Below are 25,109 nucleotides of genomic sequence, written 5' to 3' on the forward strand. Positions count from 1 at the left end.
ACAGAGGGAGAAAATTAAAGCATCCTGCACCATTGAACTGGAGAACACCCCTGGATCAATGGCTGCCACTCTTAAAGTTTCTACTGTAGGGAAAAGCCCACAGAGGAGCTGTAGACTCACTGCTACAAGTGGGTGCTACCATAAGCACCATTGTCAAAGAGGAGTTACAAGGTAGGGTGATTGGGGACATGCAGGAGAAATTTGCTGCTGGAACGTAATATTTAAAGATTTTTTTTTTAGATGTATATATAAATATCCTGTATATGTTTAAACACATACACACACACGCACCCCAGAAAAGATCCTACAGCTCTGTTAACAGAGGCTAAGACCACTGGGGAAAAGTATCTATCATTTTTTTTAATGGTTTAAATGGTTTTATTTAGAGGTTTAAATGAAGGGGGAAAATTACTGCAAAATAACTCCAAAGTACAGAAGCCAGTCTTCCTACTAACTCAGACGTACTCTAAAATATCTATAAAAAAAATTCAGACATAAGGAGTTCCATTTTACTGTGCCAGAAGAATGAATGATATATTCTGAAAGAACACTTCAAGGTTGCAAAGCCTCAGAATTTACTTCCCTTGACAGCTGTTCCATATTGTATGCTTACTTTAAGAATTCCAGTGGGTTATTTATTTTTTTAAATACTAATCTCTGCTGCAGCCTTACATTTAATAGTCAGAACAGACCTCTAAACTTGCATAATGCAAGCAGACAGTCACATATTACATGGGGGCTGGCTTATGTCATTGAATACTATGTGAACAAGCTAAAGTAAATGGTGCCCTGGAAGTCTTAAACTTGGCAGTATGGAACAACAATCTGACAAAGTGCTAATTTTAAGACCTAGCAACCTTGAGAGCATCTGGTTCCATCAATTTTATCAAAAAAAAAAAAAAAAAAAAAAGGGGAAGGGTTTCTTTAAAACCAAACCAAACGAAAGTAGAAATAAAATGGATGTATGGACCTGCAGTGCCAGCCCTCTGTCACACTCACCTGTCTGCAATACTTGCAGATTTGATTTTGTCTATGACAATGACCTGTTTGTTGCAGCACATCGAGGTAGTTAGTGCAACCCCAAGAGCAGCACCAGGAGTTTTGGCAACTTCAACTAGCAATGGCCCAGATGCTGTTGCTACTGAATCTGTTTGAAAAAAAAATAAAATTCAGTGTTATAACAATATAGTACTTACATCACTTCCATATTTTCCCCCATAAAACCTCCATGGCTATTCTATTTCTCTAACCAGACAACACAGCACATGAAGAATTTCTGGAATAGCATCAGTTCAGGTGTCAAGAATCAGTTTTTACTGTTGAAATCAATAAAAGCATAAGGAGATCTGCGAAACTGGGATGTTGGGAAGCTTCTGAGTGTGTCAGAACGAGATAGACCAGGTTAGGGAACCAGGATGTGTAGTGAATGCCTCTCTTGCACAACGAAGCTAAAAATCACCTGGAATTTAAAATAGGCATGCTGAAGAATCAGAATTATAGAAAAGTAGAAAAAAAAAGAAAAAAATTTAACTGAGGTGAGCATGTTAGAGAAGGATGCTAAGTTAACTATCAGAAAAAGGGGAAAGTCTGGGGACAGCAGCTATAATAATTAAATCAAGAAGGTGAAGGAAGGGTCTACCAGAAATTCCTTACAAAAAGAAAGGATGGTTTAGGAGAAAACGGAGGAAGTGCAGGAGGCATGACAGATAGAAATAGTAGGAGTTAAAGCAAAATGTGTGTGAGGAGGTTCAGAAGATTCTTGTAATATCCTGTCACTGGATAAAGTACTGCCTTGCAACAGGGTATAGGTAGAAAATGACCAGCACTGAAAAAAGAAAGCAGAAATATAGGAGGCAGCAACAGTCATGACTGATGACTGTGGTGAGGAACTATGCCCAAGAGAAACGTGTGCTGGACAGAACAAAGAAAAAGGACAGCAGGCTGCTTCCTAAATGCCATAACAAAGCAGGCAGTGATAAGAGTGATAAGTACACCCTGGGACTGCCTGAGAACTCCTACTAACCGATACCCATTGATCAAGAACAGATCTCAGTGGTGTGAGATAAGTAAGTGAAGGTGTTCTTTAAGGACACAGAAAGACCGAGACAAAGAAAGTGATATCAGATGCCTTTGGAGGTGCTTACAATCAGAATAAGGAAAAATAAATAAGCAAAGACCTATGCTGGAGCAAAGTTACTAAACATCCTGTTAGCAAACAGGAGACATTTGTATTCACACAGTACTGGACCTTGCTCTAAAGATACTAGGAAAATGTTCAACTGTGATGGCTCTCCAAAGTCCGTAAAACTGAAGCTGCAAAAGAACTTCAGCTGGTCTTCAAAGTATGGAGGACAAGATAAATATCAAGATATTCCATTCAGTCTTCAATCTAGAAAATTAGCCCAAAAATGTAATTCTGACACAAGAAAAATATTATGAAACAGTTTATTATTGTACAAAACTAACAAGTTATACAGTGAGACAAGAAACGAAGTGAGAGCTTAACACTTGGCTAAGGTGCTCTTCATAGTTAGAGAGTATAATGTAGGTAAACTGAATACAGAAATGAAGTTAAAAGAGATACTTGGGTAGAAAAACCACACAACACCAGCAAAGCATCAGTTAACTGATGGAGAACTCCTTTTTCCCCCACAACTTGAAATAGTTTTTATATTCCTGTTGTCTTTGTTCCAGTTAGAACTCTGAGGGCTTGAAGGGGAGATTTAGTATTTTTGAAAGTGCCCATGAAATCAGAGTGATTGATTTTTGTGCCCAATTGGGACTGTCTTTTTATAGGCTGAACTTTCACAGGCACTACTCAAAATAATTTGCTCCATAAATCTGAACCAAACTTTATATTGTGATCCAAAAAGAGAGTCCACCCACAAGCATTCCTGCCTGGAGCTTCAGGCACTAAATAGCTTTAAAGCTGGATGAACTACCCTACAGCAGCTAATCCTCTTTCTTCAGAAACTAAAGGAGGAGACTATGGCAATCAAACTCCTGTCTCGGATGTCTTGGTGGCACCTTGCATACACCCAAATAAGTGAGTGCAGCAAAGCAGAATTAAAGAATTCCTGATTCCTATTCCTGTGTCAAGAAACAATTATTTTCTTCTTGAATATTCCAGTAGCTTCTGGAGCTACAAACAAGCTTGTATTTACAAACATAAGGGGAGAAGACCCCAAAAACATTTGTCATCAGTACTGTGACAAAGGTTTGAACTAACATCAATCCAGAAAATGGCAAAGCTCAACTTGTTACTGGCCTGCCGCACGTTCTTTCTGTAATGATTGCCTTGAGGTAAGGAAATGAAAGTAAATGCAAATATCTGTTGAGAATGAGTAAATCTTTCCAAGTGTTGCTCCAGAGTTACTTGAAAAATGCATGATCAGCTTATGCACTGGTGTTATTTCCCAGGTGCCTGTTGAAATGCACAGGGAAGGCAAACCAAGGCAGACAGGATGAATAAATAAGATAACTACATTAGAGGAATGAGAAGAGAAGAAATGGAGTGTGTCTAACTGTGGAAAAGAAACACAAGGAAGAGAAATCAGAAGGCAATAATCAAGCACGCATTCCCTGACAGAGAAGGATTAGTTTATCATGCTGAAGTAAAGCATAGATATGAAAAATGAATCATACAGGTATAAATTATTCATGTGTGAAGATGTTTCAGTCATTAAGATATTTACACCATGACTGAAGCATTTACAGGCTATGTTGATTTATTGGCTATGTAATTGCATAAGATATACTGATGAATGCTTGCGTGAAAAAAGCTCTAGATTTTTGATTTTGTTAATAATTTTTCTCACTTTTGAGCACTGCATCTCAATCACTACAAGAGGCTTGATTAAAACCTCCCAGAGGAAGAAGCACTGCTTTCTGCATGCTAATACATTTCTTCAGCTAGATAGCAGCATACCTTTTTTTATCTGACAGCTTAAATCACTGGCAACAAGGGATTTTATTCTGAATATACTTTCATGATGTGTAAATACACCATATGATATATAAAAAGCTTTGGATAAAATAAGCAGTATCACTACTCTCCGTCACCTCAAAAGATAATCACAAATTATTCTGAAAGTTGAAAAAAAATATTTTTAGCCTGATAAAGTGATCGCATTACACACATTTCTTTATGTCCTTGTAAATGTATGTATCTACTAATCTTTATCTATCTTCATGGCTTGTCAAATCCAGTTCAGCAACTGGTGTGTGGTGGAGGACAGAAAACCATTTTAGGATTCCCACAGTGGGAAAGCCAAAAACTGAACTGCTTCTACTCCCTTCTAAATGCCCTAAAGAGGGAAATTCTTCAGTTGTACCTTGCAATCAATAATGACAATAATCCACAGGAAACTAAACTTCATTAGTTTATGACGCTTCTCTTTCTTTTTTTTTTAATTCCCAAGGCCTTCTTGTACTTAAAGCTGGGGAATGCTGTTAGACTGTGAGCTTGGTCCTATAGGAACACTGAGCTCTCTTGCCACTGTCTGTGTTCCGCAGGTTTTCTCCTCTAACTGGAAGGTTTTGTGTGCTTTCTTATCCTTTTCAGAAGTTATGGCAGCACAAGGTACAAATAATTTTTTTTGAGCAGCTTAAAAGAGCCAGACAAGGAGGAAAGATGTCAAAACAGATTTTGACCTTAAAGAGCCAGCTGAACCAATTGAAACACACGGTTACACAAGACTTCTATTGATCTAGCCTGGATGCTGCTGTATCTTCTAGCAATGATGCGAGTGACAAACAAGCGGATACCTTACTATCCCATACTAATTTTCTCTCGCCAAGCTTTTTCCATATTAGGTGTCCACAGGCTAACAATTTTTTCACCTTGAAATCGTACATACCAGGTCCACATGCCTTCTCTGTTGTTGTTGTGATACTCTGAATAAAAGCAGTAAAAAACACCATAGCAAGTCTGCACTGGTTCAGATCAGTAAATAAATGCATAGCTCCTCAAACCTCAAGTTCTCCCAGTGCAAAGTTTTAATGCTTCTGTAGCAATGCGTTCACAGATCTAAACGTGTCTCACTCATGTCAAACTAGAAGACAGTATTTCACAGAAATAATTTTTCTTCGTCAGAGAAGTGTGCTCTCCTGCTCCTCACATCTTTCTTTGCTCCCTTCATACAAAATCTTTGCAGCCCTCATATAGCAAGAAGAGCAATCTCTCCCTTAGGCAGAAGTTCTCTTTTGTCCTTTCAGTTCTTGTCAGTACACCTCATTCTTCACCTCTCTCTCTTTCTGTGAGTGTAGTTTTTATACTCAGTACCTGTGTGCCTCATGCTCAGACTAGTCAATAAAGCATAATGCTAATTAGAACAATGGGACCCCCAAATTATATCTTCAGAGCAGTAAACCTCATTAAGCTCATGTCATATGACACTTGGATATCTTTCTATAACTCCCCTAAATGGAAAACTTAACTCTAAAGCACAATTTCCAGTATCAATACCCAAAGACTGGACCAGTAGCTGGGTAGATCATAAAGATGTATTTTAGTGAAGCTAAGGAAGATTGCTGAGAGCTGAAAAACATCCGAAATCTCTGACACTCTCCTTTGAGAGAAAAGTTTGAACATTTACAGCAAATCAGTTAAAAGAAATCAGTTTTAATCCCCCCCATCACTCCCAAATGACCTACAGTTTATTCTTGCTTTCCTCTACTCTCTCTGTGCTCTTTTTTTAACTTGCAAAAATCAATTATTCTTTTCCAGCACCCGCTCAGCCATCATACGCTCTACAGCTCTGATTTATACAGGAAAGTCATTGATTGTTGCCTAAGGAACCTGTTGAGTGGACTCTCATAGAAGAACCCTCACAAGTCCCTAAATGCAGAAATGCAGTGCCATTTCCTTGAACTAGCTTTCCTTAACAAAAATACAACAGAATGTAAGGGGGGGGAGGATGTTTTAATGTATGTGAGCCAGTGTGAGTTACAGAAAAGGTCCAACAAAAAACACTATCGCAGTCGGTTCTTACTTTAGAAAGGTTGAGACAACCAATACGCCACTGCCAGCTGTCCGTGCGCAAGTGGAAGGTACTTAGAAACTGCAGCTGTGAGTCTGGTTGTGTAAAGCACAGAACAAGATGACAGCAGTCTCAGCTCCTGTGGCTAAATCTGAGCCTTTATTTGCCATATCAGAGTCTCGAACGAGTATTTACTGAATAATGGACAGTGGGGAATGCACAGCAGGTTTAGTTGTGTCAGTCCATTCAGAGTCAGCATGTTATGGATTAGGATCCCTGTTTTCTGTACTAAGTAACAGGAGTCGACATGTTTAAAGCTTTTTTTTTTTTTCCTTTACAGAAATGGCTCACAATGTCAGGTATCACAGACATGATACATTTACCAGTCCTTTGGAAAGCTAGATTGCCAAAATATAAAAAAAATCAGACAATATATTTCTTACAGGGCACTTAAAAGCCATGACCAGTTGTACAAATTCAAGCCCAGGTAACCAACCCAAAGAACAGACAGAACTTCTGACTGGATGAATTTCATTTCTAAGACCAGTGGCTTTGGTGACACTCTCGACACAGACCGTTTTGCAAGGCCCTTTACAGCACTTCTCAGCTGACAGTGGGGCCACATAAAAGCACTCAGGGATTCTGTGTGCATTCACATCCACTTTTCTTCATTAACCAACAGACTATTCATTACTGTCAAACAGTATCTTAAACTGCACTTAATGAATCTTGTCATCCTCCATATGGTTTGCTTATTGTACTCTTAAGGATTATTTTTCTTACATGAACATCAACCAAGAAAGAACACTCTTTGTGTCCATTAAAACGCTCTCTCTAAAAGACCGATATACTTAAAGCAGTCTCAACTCCTCACAGTCCATTGGTAAGATCGTATTCCTTTCTGCCATAGAAAGACTCATAATCCTCTTGTCACACTACAGCCCCACTATCTCCCTTCTCATGTTTCTTTGAGACTGCCCTAGTGATAGGTGGTCAACCTTCTCCAATTGTTTGCCTTTCCCACAATCTCCAGCAAAACAAGAGCCAAACCCAGAAACAGCCAGTTACTTTACGGTGCAAGAGAAAGATTTGCTGGGAATGGGAAAGCTTTTCTCCACCTTTCTCCTTCCTCTCCACTAACATCTTTCTTCTTCTCTCCCCAGGTTTGTAGTTTACCAGGTCATAGATGCACAGAGATTAAAAAAAAACCCATTTTTGGCACTGTTTTTCGGCCACATCCTAAATATTCCTTAGGCTACATGCTAACATTTTACATTTCCTTTGTAGGGACATTTTCATCCACTCATATTTAACACCAACTAGACAATTAGCTAAGCCTCCCTTACACGCACAGAGCTGACTGATGGTTATTTAAATAATAATTTTTTTGGGGGGGTGGGAGGCTTCCTATTTATTTAAAACCCTTTCCTTGTACTCCAAAGATAATTTGATCTCAACAAATCCCTAATCTCTATTTTGCAAAAGAGGGAATATTAATCACATATTTTTTAAGAAGATCTAATTAAGAAATTGAGATTGAAACCATGGGTCAATGGTTGCAAGAGGGAAAGTAGCAGCAAGGAAGAAAGGTAGGAATAAGACTTCTGCAGTGTTTAAAGGGCAGAGGAACAACATTCAAGATGCCCTACAGCTGGGTAGCGTCATTATCACTCATTCAGAGCAATATTATTTGATTCCTCATACTTTTGTGGCTGTAAAGGTCATAAGCAAACACACAGGGCACTGATGCAGAGTACTGGCCTTGGTTTTCTGTTCTGCTAATACTGCATAATGTTTGCACCCTGACTTTGTTCATGCTTCATTTAGCAGTGTAACCTTTTTTCAACTGAGATCTTATGGGAAAAGCAGAATCAAAGCCAGCTAGTAAGCTCTGATAATGATGTCTGAAAAGCTAAAAGTCATTGACAATGTTTCTAATTCTCCTCTGAGAGATGGAATACAAAAAAAATATCGATAAGCTTAATGACATGTGAGACTTTACCCTAAAATATATTTTGGAATGGAGTAAGCTGGCATTATATATTGCAAGCAATATTTGGGGAGAGAGAGTGGTAGTTTCCTTAATAATAAAACAACTATTTAAAAATTAAATATCGCTCTTGTTCAGAGGGTCAGCGTCTCCAGGGCCAACCTACAACCTACTATAAACTATGTGTGCTCCTAGTGTTCCCTTGATTATGGAGTATCTGCATGTTTCAGGCAGGCTGTAGAGTGAGCAACAATTGTTCTAATTTTACCCAGCTCAGTTAGAATCAGAGGGGCAAAAACAGTTCTAAAGAAAAATATAAAAGTATCTTTTCATGTCTTTTTTTCTTATTCCCCGTAAGAGTATGGCACAGGAGCTGCTGGCCTACTAACTGAAAGAAATCTCAGAGAATCCAGAGAAAAACATAAAACTGCTGCTAAGGTAAAAAACCTCACCAATGGCATTTTACACCCTCTCACCTTGAGAGTAATCAGATTTCAAAAATGAAAACCAGCAATAATTTCAAGTAGATGCCAACAGAATGAGTGATAGTGAAATCAGAATGCCCTCTCAACCTCAGAACGGAAAATGGAGACATTATTCTCTAAACAAACGTGTCACCTATCTCCTCCTCTATACACAATCAATTTTGCATTCTTGACAATTGATTGGCATGGTCTTTCCATTTTACTCTTCTTGCCTATTTCCTGCAGTTCATTTATACACCTCTAATTCAGCCAAGTTGTTCAAACCAAAAGCTGAGGAGCTGCCTGTACCTAATTTCATACTTTGTAACCTTATCCCCATCATCCGTCTCCCTTCAGAAATGCCTGCTAACCAGCTGAAGAACCATCTCTGCCCTCTTTACATCAGAGTGGGTAAGGATGTACTCAAAATCTGCTTGTGGACTTTCTCAGACTTTCATTCATATTCAGACCACAAAAGCCTGTCTAAACACTTTTTGCTTAAAAAATTCAACTTTTTTGGGACACTGCTTCCTCCTATTCACTGGTTCATGCTCGTAGATCTTTAACTTTTAGTAGGTACCTCTGCTCAAAAGCTGTATTAAATCCCAATTCATCAATCTCTTCATACGTTTGTATCTTTCTGCACACAGTTAATCTAAAACCCGATTTCTGTATTGCTGAACAACAGAAAGGGGACATGGCGGATGGAGTCTGTACAGAAGATCCTGGATCTGCATCTTTGATGCTAGTCTGAATGTCCTCAAAATACGCCCAGGCTCTACAATTTCTTCCCTTCATTACCTGAAAAAATGAATATTGCATAGAAAATTCAGGTGGCACTTAAAGAACTACTGAAAACTCAAACCTCCACCCTTGATGGCAGCACACGGTTTCAGAACTTGGAAGTCTATAAATACATCTTTATGGTTAGTTTCGCAACCTGGGCCTCAAAACATCACCTTTCTATTGAAGGATGGCTCCTGAAAATTACCCTGAAACACCCTAGAGCACCTGATTGTGAAATGTTTGCAGAAGTTAGCAGCAATGGAATTCTGCCTGCATTTCATTCCAGGAATGATACTCTCAAATAATTACTTTTTAAAACTATCTCCCAAAATAAAAAAGACTGCCCAAATAATATGCAAAGTCCTTTGAGACACTGCAATACAAAGCACTACCTTCTCTGTTGCACAAAGCATAGATAAAATCACATATCCATCAAATAATAGAATGGTTTGGGTTGGAAGAAATCTTTGAAGGTCATCTAGTCCAACCCCCCTGCCATGATCAACAACATCTTTCACTAGATAAGGTTGCTCAAAGGCCCATCCAACCTGACCTTGAACACTTCCGATGTTGGGGCGTCCACAACCTCTGTGGGTAACCTGACAGGCAGATACATACGTAAAAAAGAGCTTCCCATATTTATATTTTCTTGCAAGTAGAGCAGGAAATAAAATACAGAAAACTTTGATTTCTTCAGTGCTCCAGCTCTTATATAATTCTTTACCTGACTAATCATAACAAACAGAACAAATAAGCACAACACAATCTGCATCTCTGCCTGCATACTAAGACACAGCTGGTCTGTCAAATTCTACATCTGCTAGCCTCAAAAGTATGCCTGGAAGTACACGCTACTATAGATAATATAAAGTGCTGCAGTACCCATAAATTAAGTCTATTTGCCATAATGACCCTAAGTTTCCATCTAACGGGAACAGTAATAATTAGAGTGGGACTGGATTCTCTTCAAAAGCCTACTGAGCACAAATTCCCTCACTGTCAGCACTTGCAGATGGGTACAAACACTACAAACACCCAAACTTTGTGTCAATCTAAGAGACCATCTGCCCAGAGCTCTACCTGGGTACTGATGGCTCCCAAAAGCTTCAGAGCAAATTTGTGCCCTGGACAGTTTGGACATCTTGATAAGAGAGCTGACATGCACGTGAAACAGTTAAGGCAAGTAAAGACACGCCAGCTCTGTGGTAGTGAGATATCTGAGCTGTCTCTGTTTCCCTGCCAGACTGGTGGGAGCCGAAGCCCTAGAAGAAGCAGAACCACACGAAGGAGGTGTGAAGCCTGCAACAGTCACTTCTGCTTCTCAGGTGGCCGGCCCAGGCACAGCCCCACTCCCAGGTGGGTGGGCTGCTTGGTGTACCTGAGGTGCATGACTAGACTTTGCTCAAAGGTCCTCTCTACTGAGTCACACTGTCTCATACATTCATGATTATTATTTGCATGTGTCAGTGACCTCTGCACACAAGCTAAGTGCAGTCTGTGCCTTAGAAAGCAGACTTTGGGTGTGCTTCTGCTAACACTGAAAGCAACAGGCTTGGTTTGGTTGAACAGGCAGGAGGTTTCAGACTAGTCTAAACTACTCCTCTGCAAAGCCTATTAGGTGACTCTGAACCAGAAGAAAAGAAAAAAAAATAAAGTAAACTCTACATCGCTATCCATAACAGCTAATATGAATTTCTGATTCTACATGTTCATACCATCAGTACTACTTTTCCCCCAAAGCTTTAGTCTCTTTTCAATAATCTGTGCTCTAGCAGATCTGTCTTATAAATAACTGGTGGATTGGCACTGTCATGGTATCAAATCCTGCCACGCAGAAAATCAAGGCTGAGATCTGACCTTGATTATTTATGCACTTAGGAGTGGAGTGAGAGTTTTGCAGCTCTCAAGGGTTGTACAGGATATTTTGCCACACAATGCCAACCACTCACATGAAGTGAAACTTCAGTAGAACGTGTCAGGAAACAAGTTTATTAACTGCCCTCTCTTCCTGCTTTGGCATTGCCTGAGTGATAGTTCAGCAAAACTATTTAAAAGAAATAGAGAAAATAATTTAGGCAAATTGCCTTCAAATCCAGCAGAGAAGCCATGGTTATGAACATAAGCTCTTTGATACCACATTGTAAAAATAACCCGGGATTACTTACCTGTTGCCTATGTATTTCCAGGTTTTCCATTCCAAGTGCTCATTCCAAGAACATAGAAACAGTACTACTGGGACTATTCACACATTTGAAGTAAAAATCTCAATATCCCCTGGTCTCTATAGCATACATTTTCAGCAAAAACAATTCCTCACATTTCTTCTTCCAAAATTCCAACTAAAAAATAACCTCTAGAAACCCAAGCACTCCATAACTGACAGCGTCCCAGCAATGAGAAGTGCATTCTTTCATCTGCTTCCTTACCAGGCAGCCTGCCAGGTGGTTGCCAGGGTCACCCTTGGCAAGGTTCCTATGTGGATCCTCTTTTGCTGCAGGACAAACCACTTACCTCCTGCCAGAGCAGCTCCTGCTGCCAGGCTCAGAGGGACTCCCGGTCTTCTCGTGCCCCTGTCCAATTACTTTTTTTCTTTTTGAAGACGTTCCAGAGCTCATGAGGCACACAGATTTGTAATTCAGTGATTACTGAATTTGTGCAAAGGAAAAACTGAAAAGCCTTTTCTGGGTGTGTTACTTTTTCTTTTTTTTTTGTTGTTTTTTGACCAGTGAAAATTCACCCAAATTTACCTAACCTGCAAATTCCTCGAAAAATTAGAGGCCTTGATGTTCAGAAGGCAGTTACTGCATTCAACGCTGCTGAGCTACCATAACAGAAAGACTGTGCTTATACAAACTGTAAAACCCCCAAATGAATTAGCAGTTGATTAAAATAATCAGAACATCAATATAAATAATTATAAAAAAATACATGTACATAAAAAAACCCCTCAGAAGTGCCTGTTTACAAACACAATGACATTAAAAGAAAAATATTATGGTCACCATGAGGGCACAAAGCATTTCAGACTTAATGAACCTCAGAACGAATATTGCCTGGATGAACTTATTTTTACCTCTCTTCTTTAATTAAATAACTACATATACTTTCTTCTTCAAGAGACTCATGGAAGGTAGACAGTGACTGTTTATTGAGTAGCAACACTTCCCCACTGTATAGATAAACAAATGAGTATCAAAGAAATGAAGGTTGAAAGCATTCATTAGTCCACAGAGGACAATTTTAGACACCTATGCTGGGATTCACGGCACCAAAACGCAGGCATCTGTAGAGCAGACCTGAGGTAGCACTATCTGAGCTAGAGGCCTAAACTCCCTCTAAAACCATCAGAGAAAACTGACATTTAAAAACATGTTTCACCTGCCCTACTTTAGGCACCTGCACCAAGAAGAGATGAGGTGTTCTTCAGAACATTTCTCTCACTTGACTGTTTTCCAGATCACTTAGTGCTACGCAGCAGGTGACTGATGAAGGAAAAACGTATGCCATCATTCCAATTAAAATCTGTATCATAACAGATGTGCTCCAAGGCATGTGAGTAAGGCTGCACAGGCAGCTTTAATTCTTGTATTTCCCATCCCTGAAGAGCTGAACTGAAAGGAACTTCGCAAAGTCAAGGAAAAAACTTTCCCGGATATAAACAAAATCTTTCGGAAAAGTCATCAGAAAATGCTGCTTCTGAGCATGCAGAGTTGTATGCCTTCAAAAACTTCCAAATGTGGCTAAGTCTGGGTGTATTTTTCACTGTGATAGGCAGAAGAGGCTTCCCTGAAAACGGCTTTCTCTCCTTCATCAGTACCTACGGAGTTGCATGTCCCTGCTGCAGTCTTTCAAAGAGACACATCTTTACAAAGAAAAGATACTCCAACTTTCTCATCATTGGCAAAACAACTTTCTCTAAACTCCTTCTTGGAAATGGCAGAAGAATTTTGCCTGATAATGCTTAAAAAAAACCCAAAATGCAAACTTAGGCAGTTACCAGGGGAAGGTGGAAGGAGGTCACAAGAAAAACCTTAGTGTAAACTGCTGAAGTTTTCACTGTTCTTAAAATGATGGGTATTAACTGTGAGACAGTTTACAGAAGTCTCAAAAAAGCCATTCCTCCTGTGAGGGGGGATCGTAAAGGACATATCCCTTCTTCTTCTCCTTTGCAGCTGTTTCCTAGTTTAAACATAGCAGCTGATACTTCTCCCACTTTCCCTGTCCAACTAGAGAATAGCAGAATGCACCGAGACAGACCGACAGCACAAATGCCTCTCATCATTTATAACATCAAATGCTAAAATTCAAAAACTCGTCTGTTATGTAAAAGCCAAAAAGTAAATAAAATTAAATGCATGGTGGCTGTGCATCTCAGAGTTTCTCCAGCTTGCTTGAAGGTGGGGACTTTTGCTGTGATCTAGATCTAAACTGGGATGACCCATACATTTTATCACAAAACTAGTAATTTCATACATGTATACTCTGTTCCCACGCTAATGCTGAAATACCAGAAGAGAAAGATCTTAGCAAAGCAGTGAAGAGAAAATGGGCCTGGCATGCTCTTTTTTTCATTAGCAGGCAAGACTGGACTTGAGTGGGAAGTAGGTGCAATTAAACAGTGTAAACAGCACTATTTTTAAATAATCTGCAACAGAGTTAGGTTTTTGTAATACAGGTTTTTTCTGCAGTTCAGACTTGAGTTGGCTGTAGAATCCAGCCAAGAGTTGCACCTACGGAGGCAACGAAACGAAACATTAGTTTAGTGGTGCAAACAGTGCTTGAACTAAATGACTTCTATGCTGCCAGAAAACATTTTTGTTGGCATAAACTGGGCATCCATGTGGTGAGAACTGAGGAGGGGGGCAAAGAAGCACAGTTTTGCTGTTTACTCCCCTATGAGCAAAGTTCTTCAAACATAGGACAAGAGCTAGATTTCTCTCCCTTGGGTTCCGTTCTAAATCCCAGCTGAAATCAATGAGAGTCTTCCTACCGAATCAAAGAGGTTTGGACCAGGCCTTGCTAACTTCATGAAAGGCACCTGATGGCTAACCCAAGAATCAGTAGTTCTTGTTCTCATCCTAAACCCTTCACATGACAGCACACTGCAGTGCTGCCATGGCTAGGGATTAGATGTAGCTTCACCTGTAAGCAAAACGTACTAAATTCTTTGCAGAGAATCACCTAGCAGAGCATATTTGACAATCAAGATAAAACTATATATTTAGCTAAAAATACAATTCCAGGGTATTTAATACTTGAATTAAACATTTATTTTAAAATAAGGAAACTAAATATGAATAACAACAGCTAGTTAGAAGTCACTGGTGGCCCCCCTGAGCCAAAAAAATTGCAAGATAAATTGCAGGGAAAGTTTGGTTTAGATTTTCTTTGCAACAATGGGGATGCTGTGCCAAAATCATATTGCTGACAGAGGGGAAACCACAGGCTCAATGTGTTTGCAGTCCACGTTTTTTTGAGTTTTTTTTTTTCCCCTTCCTTTCTTTTTCTTTTCTCATTTTCTAAATCCTTTAGATTTCAATTAAGAACTTAGGCAAGATGACCTGAATAAGCAATGGCTTTTGAATATAAAATAAAGGCTAAAAGAAAAACCCAACTAGGAGTTTTTAAAGAAAGTGCTGAAGGATTTCCTCAGTAACATAAAACAAGTTCCCAAAGCTCTGCCTCAAGGTGTACATAGTACCACCTTTTCATGTACATAACCTTTGGATTATCTGCCAGAAAAAAGTGAAATAACCTCTGTAATTTAGAGGCAATAAGGTTTACAGACACTTGCGTGTAATACAATAGGAAACCTTATCCTAGAAAGCCCTTTCTTTCTCATTAGCATCCCCATCTCTGTTCCCCCATTGTTTCTGTCTTTTCTCCCCAGAGCCTTATTGCCTCTGATGGCCTATAGCCAGTTTCTTCTACTGGAAAAGCCTTACTCTGCTCCCAATTTCATGCAGGTAACCTGAGGGTCTGGGTTACCACACGACTTGACTCACTTTCAAGAAAGAGTGCTGTTATACTCCTGTGGGCTCTGCATGTAAAAATGCAATTTTATCAGCCAGGAAAGAAATATCTGGAGGCACATAAGAGGAAGGAAGAGACCTCAGCTTGCCACAGCTTTACCTGTAATTTTGGGAAGCTGTCACATCCTTCATTACTCATCTCTTCAGGAGGGCTCAGCACTCTTTCTTTAGCTGCAGTGAGCCATGACTTTTGTGTTAGTGTCAGAACTGCAATTAAAGATGAAACTGGTGAACTGGCTAGGTAAGTACTCTTCATAAAATCACTGCCTCACTCTTCTCCTTCTCCAAGAAGAAAACAGGTATGATTTAAATTAAATCTGCAGTCAGCTGCTTGCCTTAGGCTTATTTTGGGTGCATGTTCAGTTATCACAGAAACATCATTTTGCTAGGGTCCTCCAGCATCTACATTGAAATAGCAACATCACCGATCAATAATAGCTATCAGAATATTCTGGCCAGTTTCCTTACAAATGAAAATCGTGAGACTCACAGGTCAAGTAGCACTAGTGTGAACCACCAACAAATTGATTAAAAAAAGAAAATTCCAAAGATTTTTTTGACTGAACATAGGCTAACCCGGAGCAATTTTTATCAATACTGTCTCCCCAAAACACTCTAATAGCTTTTGAGTTCATAGGCTATGAAATGATCAATTGAAGCGAGCAAAGCACGTGTTTAGGAAAAAGATGCAAAGGCAGGTTATTAAGTGTGTTTAAAATTACTGTGGTGGAATGTGGTTTGAATAGCAAATGCACAGAGAACATAACATTTCACTCATTGTACAGCTAAGCAATATCATTTGAAGTATAATTCTGTGTGACAAAATGATGTTGCAAGATGTGGCACTTAATTTGAGTAACTATGTTGATTCCAAGAAAAACTCTTTCAGGTTAGACGTTAATTTTTTTTCCATAACTACATTTCCAGCTCACAGGCCTTAGTACTGTCTCCTCTGAGCAGCATATATCTCGCAGGATCTGCTTCAGATCTCATTCACACCAATTTTGCACTGAACACCATTAACAGACAGTTCATACTTACGCAAAATACCTAAAAATCTTTGTACTTAAACCTCACCCTTTTTCAGCATAAATGTTCCGTAAAATAGTGAATGAACTGTGAACCTTAGCGTAAAGGGATGAAAATCTGACCTGCTGCATCCCAATTTAACCTCCTAGCTTATGCCCAGTACAGATGTTCCAGGAAATGATCTGAGGGATTTTGGGGTTTTCTTCCTTTGGTCTAACCTGTCAGGCACAGTCTGGGTGTGTCATAATGATGAAAAAACATCCAGATGATGGAATAGTTTGGTTCTGCATTTTTTAAACACCTTCCCCAAGGTAAGTCTTGGGAGACATTTAGTGTTTTCTTCTCCCTAGAGTGGAGCCTTTGCTGCTGCTGTTACTTCCTTAGAGACAGGCCCTTTTAGAGACAGCTTCTGGGGTCACGGTCCAAGTTCTCTCTCTAAAACAAAGACAATTGAATCTGTTCCTTATTCCTTAGTCTCCTGGATGACTGCAATACCACTAAGCTATATCCAAGGCTGATATTTTTTTTTTATTGGATTTTTTTCTGATTACAGGGTTTCTCTTGCATTGAATAGCATAGCACAGGCAGAAGATCTTTTAATCTCCAAGAAGCTTAATTATCACACTTTTTGTAAAACTTTCACACCTGCACTCTGAATTTAAGCACTTGAGCTACCTGATCTTTTTTTCTTCAGACCAGCACAAATCAGGATGCGCTGCTGTTGACCAGCACACTAAGAAACAGATAAACCAACTTACTGAAAGACCTCTTGACTAACTTCCAGGTGACCAGCGGTGTAAGCATGTAGCAGAGATGGCAGTTCTCTTTCACACTGCATTTCATTGCACATCTGGATAGCCCTTGTGCAAAGTGCAAAGATTTGATTAATCCTTTTTTTCCTGTCTTTTACTAAATATATAGGAGGGTTATTTGCTCCTTCCCTCCACTTGCTTGGAGCTTGGATGGTGAACAGGAGAGATTATTACAGCAATCTCCTCCTTCCATCGTTTGTTTTTAAACAGTTACTAAAAGAAGCACAACAGCGTATTTTTAATAGGCAGAGGATGCCTCCATTTGAGGATGCACACCCTTGAATGAGCATGTAAAAAATTCAGGCCACATGCTTTGTGAGGAGATGGGAGGATAGATTAGGAAGGCTTGACTTTATGAATGCCCATCATTATATACATTAGACATATCAGACTGATTTTTTTAATTGTACACTAGACTAACTGCATACAAGTACAGATTTCACCTTTCTGACAACTCTTTGAAGACAAATTTGTCCATTACTCTCAGCACCCAGTAAGTAAAACATAGAATCACAGAATCACAAGGCTGGAAAGGACCCATTGGATCATCGAGTCCAACCATTCCTAACACTCCCTAAACCATATCCCTAAGCACTTCATCCACCCGTTCCTTAAACACCTCCAGGGAAGGCGACTCGACCACCTCCCTGGGCAGCCTGTTCCAGTACCCAATGACTCTTACTCTGAAGAATTTTTTTCTGATATCCAACCTGAACCTCCCCTGACGGAGCTTCAGGCCATTCCCTCTTGTCCTGTCCTCTGTCACTTGGGAGAAGAGGCCAGCTCCCTCCTCTCCACAACCTCCTTTCAGGTAGTTGTAGAGAGTAATAAGGTCTCCCCTCAGCCTCCTCTTCTCCAGGCTAAACAACCCCAGCTCTCTCAGCCGCTCCTTGTAACACTTGTTCTCCAGCCCCCTCACCAGCTTTGTTGCTCTTCTCTGGACACGCTCCAGAGCCTCAGCATCCTTCTTGTGGTGAGGGGTCCAGAACTGAACACAGTATTCAAGGTGCAGTCTCACCAGTGCTGAGTACAGAGGGAGAATAACCTCCCTGGACCTGCTGGTGACCCCATTTCTGATACAAGCCAAGATGCCGTTGGCCTTCTTGGCCACCTGGGCACACTGCTGGCTCATGTTCAGTCGGCTGTCAACCAGCACCCCCAGGTCCTTCTCTTCCGTGCAGCTCTCCAGCCATTCTTCCCCCAGTCTGTAGCGCTGCATAGGGTTGTTGTGCCCCAAGTGCAGGACCCAGCATTTGGCCTTGTTAAACCTCATCCCATTGGTCTCGGCCCAGCAGTCCAGCCTGTTCAGATCCCTTTGCAGAGCCTCCCTACCCTCCAGCAGATCCACGCTTCCACCCAGCTTAGTGTCATCCATAAACTTGCTGAGGGTGCACTCAACGCCTTCATCCAGGTCATTGATAAAGACATTGAACAGAGCTGGACCCAGTACCAAGCCCTGAGGAACTCCACTTGTGACTGGCCTCCAGCTGGAGTTAACTCCATTGACCACCACTCTCTGGGCCCGGCCATCCAACCAGTTTTCAACCCAGGAGAGTGTTTTCATTAAGTTTCATTAAGTTTTCATTTTCATATAAGTGGAACTTCGAAGATAACATCCCCCCCAACTCTTTCCTAGTTATTTATGACAATGAAATTGTAGTTTTAGTTTTCTGTTACAGGGACATCTCATGTCACCTTTACAGTTTTTTTTCCTCTCATAAAAACCAGTGTTTATTAAGCTATTTTTAATGAGGCCATGGTTTCAAAAGCACTAGAGAGAAATGTTAATTGGACCTGCTAGAGTCATTTGTAACTTATATGGTTCAGCTAAACTCCATTTATTTCTCTTTAGGGATGATCAAGAAGTTTGTAAAAAAAAGTATCTGTAAGATTTATGAAATCCTTGTAAAACATGACAACTCCTCCTCTCTGTAATCATCTACTAGCAACACGGCCATCAAAATGCAGCAACAAATCATAACTAGGCACAGAAAAGAAAGCAGAAAAATTTGATAGAGCAATGTGATGGCTTTGGCTGGGATAGAGTTAATTTACTTCACAGTAGCTAGTATGGGTCTGGGTTTTGGATTTGTGCTGGAAACGGGGAGGTTTTTGTTACTGCTATGCAGCGCTTACACAGAGTCAAGGGCTTTTCTGCTTCTCACACTGCTCTGCCAGAGTGTAGGCAGAAGCAGCAGCTTGGGGGGACGGGACACAGCTGGGACAGCTGACCTCAACTGACCAAAAGGATATTCCATACCATACGATGTCATGCTCTGTATTTAGAGCTGGGGGAAGAAGAAGAAACAGGGTGAGAGGGAAGGGAGAATGTTTGGAGCAATGGCATTTGTCTTCCTGTTACATGCAACCGTTACATGTGATACCTGCTTTGCTGGAGATGGCTGAACACCCGGCTGCCAATGGGAAGTAGTGAATGAATTCCTGGTTTTGCTTTGCTTGTGTACAGAGCTTTTGCTTTACCTATTCAACCGTCTTTATCTCACCCTACAAATTTTCTTACCATTACCCTTCCAACACTCTCCCACATCCCACCTACGGGGGGAATGAGAGAGTGGTTGGATGGGGGTTAGTTGTTGGCTGAGGTTAAAGCATGACAGGCAAATATACTTGGGAATCGTAGAGTTCTCTCATTAAACCATCTTGATTTTAACTGCTTACAGCTTAAAACTTGGCCACAGTTCTAACATTCCAGTGTGATTTTTTTTCTTATGACGGTTTCCTCTCCCAAGATATATATTTTTTCTTCCCTTAGTTATTTGAGCTGAAACAGGTCAGCTGTGTCTGAAAGCATCACCAGAGAAAACCACACTGGTTTGTCCTCACATAGAACATCCTGTGGGCCTTATATTGAAAAGTCGTAACTTCTCTGTGTCTTCATTGCCTGACAGATCTGGTACAGAGAATCAAAAGAAGAGTCGGGAAGAGTAGGACATTTTAGACAAGAAGAGGAGGAACTGAGGTGAGAAGGTGATTGATCTGAAGAGTAGCTGCGGTGTAAGAAAATAGGGAATGGTTTACTAAGAGAAAGAAACAGGAGCAAGGGCTAAAAGAGGACAAGCATGAAAACGGCAAAAAGCCTTTATGGAGAGAAATCAGCAATGTGAGAGAAATGTGCTGGAAGATTACCTAAGTCTTCCTTACTTGGCAAAAGACAGAAGAAAAAACTGGGCTGTAAGGAGAGGGAATAGTATGTTGGGGATTCAGGACCTTCTAGAAAAGAAGACTCAAACTAGGTCTGTAAGAAAAGGGAAATTCAAATAGCTGCTGGGAAATAAAGACAGTAATGCAGCCAGGAACCAGGATAACAACAAAGAATAGAGGAAAAATCACCACGCTTGCATGAAACAGACAGGAAGGAACATAGGATCCTGAACCTTCAACAGTTCTCTACTATCAGCAAACACCTTTGAAAACCCCCACATGTCTCTCGAGTCTTTTCTGGTCCCCGGGAAGCACCTATGTACTGTACTGGACAGCTAGTCTGATAACCTGGCTAACAGGGAGCTGACTGGTGGGCTTAATGGTTCTCTCTTTTGAGGAACTGTTTGGGTACAGACTTAATGTCAGACATAATTTTTTTCCCACTGTGGAACCTAGGTAATGGTACATAAAAATGTGTTAACACTGCTAAGGATGTAAGCCCACACAAATATTGGGAAACGACAAACTGACAGTTGCTTATGCAACACAATGACACCACTAGATAGAGAAATACTATTTTCTTACAAGGCTTCATTCCACCCTCTTTCACTACTCTAAAGTCCTCACGATGAAACAAGTGTCCTATCTACAAGAGAAAGTACTGTAAGCTTTGAGGGAGCTAGCAATGAATGATTGGGGTGGCAAATGTGTAAGGCTTAAGGAGGGAAAAGCAAGAAGGAGGTCAGCATGGAGGAGTCACTTGAGTGCTGCTTTGAAGTACCAGTTTCTCTCTTTGTCATAATTTCTGTAAAGGTTAAAAAGGATATTTAGACTGTGTTGCTCACTAATTGCAAATATTTTCTTGTTTAGCTATCAGCAGTCAGCAGCAGTATCTTTTCATCACACAAAGTACTGACGAATTTGCCAGCCCAAAACGCTGGTTTTTTTTTTAAACCATAACATCTATCTACACCTTAGTTTTCCATGCTACCCATTTATCTCAGAAAATGTTCAAAAGATATTTATCTTCCTTTTATATGGGGTAAACAGAGTAGATTAAAGCAGATAAGCAATCAGGAATTGATGCCTGGCTGATAGAAATAAATCCTCTTACAGGCTCATGATGAGAGTGAAGTCAGCATGTCACATTTAATAGCAGCGTGAGAGATGAAGGGTTAAAAGGAATAACTCCCAACTTGTTGTAAAAACACAGTCCTGAAAGCCAGAAAACTTGATGGCACGAAAAAAAAAAAAAATCACAAGCCTCAGACTTCTCCGAAAGAAAAAGCCTCTTTTGGTGCCAAGGATAAGTCATATCCTGAAACATATATCCTTTGCTAGATGAAATCCTAACAAGCTAGCACTACAGAGAGATAACTTAGTTATTGAATACATCCATGCCTGACTGTCAGTTCGTACTAAGGTCCCTGATGCAGGCATTTGGCACTGACAGCAGAAAGCACAAACAGTGTGTTTGAAAACAAGGAACTTGTACAGGAAGATGAGAGACTAATATGCCATAACATGTGGATTTAAATATCTGCATAGTTTGCGCAGCATGAATGTGAATCATGCAGTGGCCGCCAGAAGAGGCAAAAAATCCCACGTGTTTTACCTTGTGAGTGAATATTTCTGGAACTGTTAGAGAGAGATATGATTATGTCATCTTCTGCCTTAAGAAAGAGCCACTACATTTGGAATGACCTTGGGACACAGAGGTTTTCTCCTTGATATCTGCATATTGCCTGAAGCACTCAAACTGTGGCAGGATTAGGGCCTCTGGAAATAACCGCCAGGAAATTGATAACTTCGCATTCAGACAAGGATCTGGGCAGTGTCTTTGATAAGCCTGTGGTCACATATGAGAGACAGAAAGAAAATTCAAAATGAATAGCTGCTATCGCTCCTGCAGGTCTTATGCCTGTATCGCAAGCACACCTGGCCGGACAGAGGCTAAGCAGACAATCTCAATCCTGACATTTCCCAGCTAGCACGCTCAACTTTTTGACTTCAAACATTGTCTTCTAGCATAATTTGTGTATGTGTTTGTGTAGCCCTATTTAAAACAGAGTAATACTTCAACTAAAACAGCGACTGTGACCTTTGCTTTGCACATGAATTTTCATTCAATCTGTCTCTGAAGCAACATAAGAGAGGAAGTGTTCTTTAAAGGTTTAAGTAACTAATTCAAATTTCGAATTTCAAGGGAACTAGGTCTGTGACAGCCAGGAGACCTGCAGTTGCAGTCAAATGCTAGAGCGTGCTACCTATCTGTTCTGTCAAAGACTTATAAGAGACAAAAGAAATGTTAATTTTACATTTACAAAGAAACAGAAGGATAAAGGCAGTGTGGAATCCTACAGGCTTCCTGACTTTCCTTTAACTTTCAAGGTCTTGCAACATTTATAAGGTTTATGAGGATCTCGAGTCTGTCCTTGCAATCTCTGGAGCTCCTGTTCCTTAGTCTTGTAAAACTTCATGGCTCTTAAAGGTCTCCACAGCTCTGGATATGCTTGAGTAATTCTGCTTTATGAAACTTAAGGGGTAGCCCATAAGTTTCTTTTTCCCTCCTCCTATATTTCTTGTCTTACACAAATTGCTGAAAGTCTACACTGGATCACAGATTACTTTCTTGCCAGGTAGAATTACTGAAGGGTTAGGCACATTTCTTTAAATGTACTCTAATAAAACTGTTACAGTCTTCTGTTTTTGTTTTCGGTTGGCTGGTTGGTTGGGGTTTTTTTGTTGTTGTTTGTTTTATTTTTTTTTAAATGGGTGAACTTGAAGAGGAAAATCGCTTGGGTGGTTTTTGTTAAATTGCTGTCAGATCTACTAGGAAATGATTGCATGAATAATTCCCTATCTAGAAAGTTGTATCAGTGGTAGACATTGAGTTCAGAATACTCAGGGTGATGTTCTAGCTAAAGCTGGCTGGTTAGTTCTATGTCAAGGTGACTCTGGAGGCTTGGGACTATGAAACGAGCTAACCATACCTGTTTTGCAGAGAACAATTACAGGCTGCCAGATTCCAGCAAATCTATTCTGGCTCAAATAAGTGCCAGACCTGCTAAAGAAGCCAGAGAAACATGGAATTTGAATGTGCAATACATTTCTACATTCTTGAATACCGCAGAGTAGCTTGAACTAAGAAACACTCAGTGAAGAGATGCAAGAGAAAGATGTCGTGTCTCTCAAGTGCAAATAGCTAACAAAAGCTTACTTCTGTGCCAAAGTTCTGACAATAGCTAATAGTTATGTTTAACCTCAATACCCCTGATTCAAAGATTAACACAGTAAGAATATCCAAGATTTAAAAAGTAAATTACATAAAAATATTATAGGTCAGAATTTAAACTCAGAGTAGTCATTGAACTTTTCTGAATGCTCCCTTTCAGATTAAACATGAAAGACTACCCAAGCAGACGTAACCCCAATTACAGAGACAACGGAGAGCTCTGTAGCATCATGGCGGATTCTGGAAAACCTGAAGGGAAACTGTACCCGCTGTGTTTCCAAATAAATGTAATGATATATTTTTCTTTTCTATTTTAGACAGGGACAGTGTGAATCTCTGCTTGCAGCCTGTTATTACCATTGCATTCTAATCCTCATTTGCACTCTAACTCAGGATGCCTGACCTACAGCTTTCAAGCTGTGAACAGCTCATTAGCACACTTCACCCAGGCCACTGCCAAACAGTGAGAACTTCAGTCCTCCCAGCCTAACTTTATAGCTTGGTATTAATATTTGCCGTTTAATTGCCACAGGAAACGATACAGGCTACAAAATTACTATGGTAGTAGTAGCAAGTCACTGACACCTGAGTCACCACCCTGCCTCTACTCCTTCCTCTCCACAATGTGAGGGACACTGGTGTAGTCATACGGCACAAAGAAGTGCAATCAGATCTCTCCAATCACTGGATGAAAACAGACGATCCACATGACCATAAACGTTCAGTGCTTCAGGTGGAAGGACTACAAAGAAAAGCGATAAAGCTCACAAAGCTTATATCACTTCCACACACCTATGTACAGGGCAAGTCACCACGTCCATTTCCCCTGCTAACAATGAAGCACAGCATTATTAAAGTTCCACAAAATTAAAAAATGCAGGTAATCTCCTCTAAAATCAACAAGAAGTATAAGCAACCACATTGTTACATGATCGGAGGAGGCGTTTTGGAAAAAAGAAAGACATTAGAAAGACTGCTATCTCTACAACTTCAAATGTAACTTTCATCAGGTTATAAAATATTTTCACAGAAACTATGTTTTTCTGTTTTCTGCAGGGATTACTGCGGTACTTCCGAACTCCTGCTATTTCAAAGTCTCTTTGTAACTATACAGCAGTATACTCCACACACCAACCTGCAAACATTTCCAGCAGAAAAAAAGATCCAACATGCTAACAACATCTCTCCAAGAAGCTGAAATGACAAATTTATTTCCTAGGACCCAGCTGAGCAGGATACTTCAGGATGTATTTCAGCAAGCACAAGTGTAATCCTAGAATGCAGTGGGGCTAGCCACATCTCCAGCATCATATACACACTTAATAACCCTGTACAGAACCCTTTGGTGCTTTTTTTAGTCCAGTTTGTCTAGGTTCCAGAAACAATAAATTGTACAAGCTTCCCAGGTGACCTCTTGAAGATTTCAGGCGAAGGAACTAAACTTTGAGACATATAGCACCTTTGGAAGAGCTTATGCTTACAGGAGTATAAAAAATCAGTTACACACTACAGGACTGTAGCTGAAAAATAATTCAGGATTATTTTCTTCATCTAGTGTAACCTTTTCAAATCAAGTTCCAATTTCATGCTATCAGAATACATTTTAGGGCTCTTTCCA

The 25,109-nt window shown here is 40.1% G+C and overlaps 1 protein-coding gene across 13 annotated transcripts in view; it reads right to left on the minus strand.

Annotated features, from left to right (window-relative positions):
• GRIP1 (glutamate receptor interacting protein 1) overlaps window positions 1-25,109 on the minus strand; it is a 334,162-nt gene that overhangs the window by 48,857 nt on the left and 260,196 nt on the right. For all 13 annotated transcript variants that reach the window (XM_054070632.1, XM_054070596.1, XM_054070639.1 and 10 more), the window contains one exon: window positions 1,000-1,147. In XM_054070632.1, the coding sequence (XP_053926607.1) occupies window positions 1,000-1,147 (148 nt within the window). The remainder of the gene's footprint in view (window positions 1-999; window positions 1,148-25,109) is intronic.

The sequence above is a fragment of the Cuculus canorus genome, chromosome 1 (assembly GCF_017976375.1).
Source record: "Cuculus canorus isolate bCucCan1 chromosome 1, bCucCan1.pri, whole genome shotgun sequence".
NCBI lineage: Eukaryota > Metazoa > Chordata > Aves > Cuculiformes > Cuculidae > Cuculus > Cuculus canorus.